General features: G+C 41.5%; 1 protein-coding gene across 1 annotated transcript; it reads left to right on the top strand.

Moving 5' to 3' along the window:
* The first annotated feature begins 599 nt into the window (after positions 1–599).
* Positions 600–1,088, top strand: LOC102850934 (transcription and mRNA export factor ENY2-like). Its single transcript, XM_006882673.1, has one exon. It carries the CDS (start codon positions 684–686, stop codon positions 987–989), a length of 306 nt encoding a protein of 101 aa, XP_006882735.1. The 5' UTR covers positions 600–683; the 3' UTR covers positions 990–1,088.
* Positions 1,089–5,623: the final 4,535 nt, after the last annotated feature.

The raw sequence follows: 5,623 nt of genomic DNA, 5'->3' as shown, positions 1-5,623 counted from the left end.
AAACTTGTCTTAGTTCTTTCTGTTAGTGGTCTGATACCATAATTGCCCCTTTTTATTGGATTGCAAACAACCATTCATATACACTGTTTCTTCATCTACACTGTGTTTTATACAATTGACCTTTATAGTCATATATATATAGTGTTTCACCCATGTACATTTTGTTTGACACGATCATGTCTATCCATTGCATTTTATGTAATTATCCTTTATCTATGACTTCTGTTACCCTGTATCATCTAGAACCTACTGAAACTTGTGTTATCTTCCACATCCCATCTCCCCTTCCGCTTCTGAACTGTTATCTTGTTCCTATTTGTAATATTCATATTGTCCTTATCTCTATTCTTCCCAGGGTTAACAGAGGTGAGAAGTGACAAAGAGGCAAACAAAAAAAATGTTTTAAAATGAAAAATAAAAATTTTTTTGCAAAGTAAAAAGAAAAGCCTACCCTTCTTAAATGTTACCTGTAATTTTCTTTTATGTTGCTATGCTATCTTTCACTTATAGATTTCTGGAAACTTAAAATTATAACTACTGAAAAGCAAAATCTGCATAGTTGTAGCTAAACCAAAGAAGAGCATGGTAGGTCTAAGTCTGGGCAGCTGAAGAGTGTGGTAGGTAACCGTCGTCAGCGCAAGGGTCATTTCGTCGCTGGGAAGGGACGGCCCTCGCCCGCGGTGATGGTGGTTAGCAAGATGAACAAAGATGCGCAGATGAGAGCAGCAATTAACCAAAAATTGATAGAAACTGGAGAAAGAGAACGACTCAAAGAACTGCTGAGAGCCAAACTAATTGAATGTGGCTGGAAGGACCAGTTGAAAGCACACTGTAAAGAGGTAATTAAAGAAAAAGGATTAGAACACGTTACTGTTGATGACTTGGTGGCTGAAATCACTCCAAAAGGCAGAGCCCTGGTACCTGACAGTGTAAAGAAGGAACTCCTACAAAGAATAAGAACATTCCTTGCTCAGCATGCCAGCCTTTAAGATTGCATTAGATCGTGTTGTTCAGTGGTTTTATTTCTGAAAGTGAAACTTGCCATAAATTAGAAATCAGTTTCCCAAAATAAAATCCTTTTTTGTATGATGGTAAAAAAAAAAAAAAAAAAAGAAGAGCATGGTAGGAAAATGGATCCGAATCAGTCCTCCTCAGCTAAGGGTACCAATGGCTATTTACTGTTACAGCAGATTTGGGGAGGTTGGCACTGAAAAAAATAAGAGTTTTATTCTAAAGATCTAGTTCTAGACCAAGACTGCTGGTATTCCTTCCCACTGGTACTCAGCCACACAGTATATATAACTGATCTTCCAGTGAATTTTCTGAGATTATAAATCATACGGGGTTGGGGGAACAGATCATCTTTCTTTCACAGAGCAATGGGTAGATTCAAAACACCTGCCTTTGGGTTGGCAGCACAGCTTTTTACCACTAAGAGCTCCATGTTATGCTGTTGTTGTGTGCCACTGAGTTGGAATTGACCCATAGCTGATGTAGTACTTCATGAATTTGGCTTCTACCAAAAGTTTAGCAATTCAAATCCACCAGCCACTCCCCAGAAAAAAAAAAGGCAGAGTAGTCTCCTACCATAGAGATTTATAGCTGTGGAAGCCTACTGGTGGGTTGCTATTAATTAGAATCAACTCAGTAGTAATGGGTTTATACATACATAGACACACTCTATCTCTTTGATCATGTTTTCAGGAGGGGTAAGTTCTTAGGCAAAGACAATATGGCTTGGAAAAGTAGAAGGTTAGTGAAGGAGAGAAAGACAATCAACAAGATGGGCCAACCCAATAATTAAATGCATCAAAGGGCCCGGGCACATCAGAGATCATGAGGATGTGCAGGGTTTCAGTCTGTTGTACGTAAGGACACTAAGCTACAAGAGACATACATATAATGGTAGTTTAGGGAACTCTAATCTGTGGCGGCTCTACAATCAACACTCTTGGTACCAGCATTCAGGAAATCAAAAGATGAGTTGCATTAAGAAAGTCTGCTGTCAAGGACTTCTCCAGAGAGCTGAAGAGCATGGATGTCAGTCTAGAGACTAAGGTGCTTCTGATCCAGGCCATGGTCTTCACAATTACTTGCTATGTATCTGAGAGCTGGACATTGACCAAGGATGACAGAAGAATTGATGCCATGCCTTTGAGATGTGGTGCTGGAGAAGAGTATTGAACATAATATGGACTGCCAAGAAAATGAACAGGTCTGTCCTGTAGAGAGTGAAACCAGGCTGTTCCTTGGAGGCAAGGATTTTGAGACTCTGTCTCATAGCATTTGGGCATGTAGCCAGGAGGGACCAATCTTTGGAAAAGGATATCATACTTGGGAGGGTTTAGGGACAGCGCAAGAGAGGAAGATCCTGGATCAGATGGATTGATATAGTAACTGGTATAAAAAGGGTCAATGTGTCAGTGATAGTGAGACTGGCTCAGGACAGAGCAAGATTCAGAGCTATAGTGCAGAAGACTGCTATGAGTTGACTCGATGGCACATAACAACAACAAGTGGGGAGCTGTGCTGCTCACCCAAAGGCTGTGTCTCTCTGATGGTTCAAAACCACCAGGGTCTTCATGGGAGAAGGGGGCCAATCTCCTCTCATGGGTTTCGCAGACGCAGAAAACTGAAGGTCAGCTATGAGTGAGTCAGTTTCAGGGGCAAGGAGTTGTTGAGTGAATAGTAGTGGTAAGGGCACTCAGCACAATGTCTTTATAGCATAATTGAGTTTGAGTTCAGTTACTCAACTGATCTTCCCTTGACACCCTTTAATATACCTTCCACCGCAATCTGGGTTAACCGAGAGGACTGTGAGCACCCCAGAGTAAAGGGCAACAGGAAAGGGAGAGGTCTAGAACTCGGCCTTAGATATTGACACACTTGGCAGAAACAGAAGGTGAGAGAGCAAGGGAGAGGAATAGTGGGTGAGGCAGTTAAGCCAAAGTGCAGCCTGTTCGCTTAGCCAACACAGACTGTGAAAAAGAGAACTCTGGGAAGGTGGAGTCGACGTGCAAACCTCGAGCTCACTTGATGCAACTGACCATACACTGGCTGGCAGGAAAGAGCAGGTTGGACAAAGAAGAATAACACTTAAATCAACATTTTGGATGATGCTGTAGAGTCCTGAATGTGCATTTTCCTGACAAATACAAGTAACAGTTTTTAAGCTACACCTAGGAGTATTATTTTACCCCTTGGAGAGATCAAATTTGAACTATTAGTCTTCTTTACTCCTTACCTTCCCATTCCTGTTTAAAAGTTAGGCAAGATTTTGGCCATCTTGCTATGGGTTTAAATGCATTCTTCAATCTAAATATTCTTTACTAAAACTGTGCTGCAATCCCAAAGGCTCGCAGTTCAAGTCCACCAGCCGCTCTATGGGAGAAAGATGAACAATCTCCTTCTGTGAAGTTAACAACTTCTGAAAACTTGCTGGAGGGTCAATTATGGGTCAGTTCTGACTTGATGGTACACAACAACAACACTCCCAGATCTGTCAGCCCTTTTCCTCCCCTTCTTTTCTTTAATAAACTTTTCCACAAATGTCTAATTTTCTTTAATAAAATTTCCTCAGTGCAGTTACTGATAGGCTCCAAATCTCCATAACATTTTCCTACCATCATATGGGGAAATATGAAGATCAGAGGAAGACCTTCAACGAGGTGGGCTGACATCGTGGCTCTAGTGATGGTCTCAAGCATAGAGGTTGAGGCAGGACAAGCCAAGGCTCAGACCCTGTTGTTCGCTGGATCACTGTAAGCCATAGTTGATGGCATCTAACAATAATGCAACACTTGGAAGTTTGAAGCTCTCTCTAAAATCTCTCCTGCGTCTGCGGTTTGCTCGGCCTTAGCCAGATGATTCTTTTTGCTCCATGTGGCATGATAAGAAAATTTACAATGAGAAGAAGAAAACTCCTTAGTCCCAGAAAAACTGTTGCAGCCAATACAGCTCTTGTTGGTAGGTGCTACAGATTTTGACTCACAGAGACCCTACGCATACAATAGAATGAAATACTGACTCATAGAGACCCTGGGTACACTAGAACAAAATACTGTCGGGCCTTGTGTCCATCCTCTCTACCTTTGCTATGTTTGTGTCAGGTTTTTTAGTTGCTGTGTCTACCCACCCCGATGAAGTTCTCTCTCTCATCTCCTGACCATCTAATTTTTTTTGTTTGTTTTCATGGTGTACTCTTCCAGGGACTCTATTAATATATCCCCAAGTACCTCAGATGAAGCTTCCCTCTCCTGGCTTCCAGGAAGCATTGAGTCTTTGAAAAAAGATAGCATGCTGGGAAAAGTAAACAAAAGGTCAGAGAAGGAGAAGAAGACCCTCAAGAAAATGGATTGACACCCACCGGGACTCCAACAATGGCCTTGAGCCCTTTCATGAGGACGGCACAGTGTAAGACAAGGTTTTGATGAGGTACACATAGGTTTGTTGTGAATGGTAGTCAGGTCAACACCTAACAACAACAGCAATCTGGTAGGGTCTTCAGGTGAGAGCTCTGCTGGGACTGGAGCATGTCAGATGGCATTTTGTCACAGCTTGTGTGGCTGGGATAGTTTGGGGCTAGTTCACCCGCTCGCTCGCTCTTTCTCTCTCTCTCACTCTCGCTCTCTCTCTCCATAGCTCATCATTGTATAGTTGAGCTCCAGTTTCTGTGCATCACAACTGAAACCAAGACTGTGAATATGGAAGTTGTAACAAATGACATGTGGATGTTACAGAGCACTGCTGTCAGCCCAACAATGTGTTGGCCAAAGCAAGTCTCAGGACCAGTCTGGGTTCAAGGAGAGAAATAGAGTCCACCTTTTGATGGTAACAGTGGCATGTAATGCTTGCCATTATTGGTGAACATATCTGCAAACATCACATACAGAAAAAAAAGCGCCAAATAGAATACTGTGTTTGATAGTAAATCCAATTAGGACTATGAAATGGCTCTTAGATTGTGTATTCAGCAGGACTGTGAAATCTTTATGTGATGAGTAGCATAGCATATAGTTTTATATAAAACTCTGGTGCAAATGAAGGCAGAATCAATATTCTTTTCAAGTACATAAAAGAAGTTAGCCCTGGCCTGGAATGCTACTTCTGCCAGGTACTAGCAAGAGGATCCTGTGCAAAGTTCCCTCCCAGCTTCACCCTTTCCTCTTCTATGTTTACAGGACTATGGAGGGATTAAGTGAATCAATATGTAAGACATGTTCAGAAAAGTGGCTAGAACACTGCAAGTACTCAAAGACATTGACATTTCATTTTTAAAAATAGATTTTCCTTAGCTATTACTATCTAACATAGAAACACCTGTTTGGATTAAAGCTCCCGGAACTACAAAATTCTCTGGAGTCTGCTTAATCATAATCATGAATCCCGGCTGCTTCCTGGAACCACCCTCACCAAGTGAAATCGTAGAAGGATTAGCTTTATTCTTTCATAGTTGAGACAACCAGCTGTTCTAATGTAAGGAATTATCAATTAAAAAACTGCAATCCATATAAAAATATCATTTACATTGCAATCCATGACATACCATGATAGTTAGCCACACACGATACACTCCCATATGTCTCATGAAACACTACTCACCCTTATACTGTCCTGTAAACTC

The sequence above is a fragment of the Elephantulus edwardii genome, unplaced genomic scaffold (genome assembly GCF_000299155.1).
Source record: "Elephantulus edwardii isolate Elephantulus edwardi_28Jun2011 unplaced genomic scaffold, EleEdw1.0 scaffold00022, whole genome shotgun sequence".
NCBI classification, from domain to species: Eukaryota; Metazoa; Chordata; class Mammalia; order Macroscelidea; family Macroscelididae; genus Elephantulus; species Elephantulus edwardii.
The sequence above is the reverse complement of the archived record's forward strand: the minus strand, read 5'-3'. Positions and strand labels throughout refer to the sequence as shown.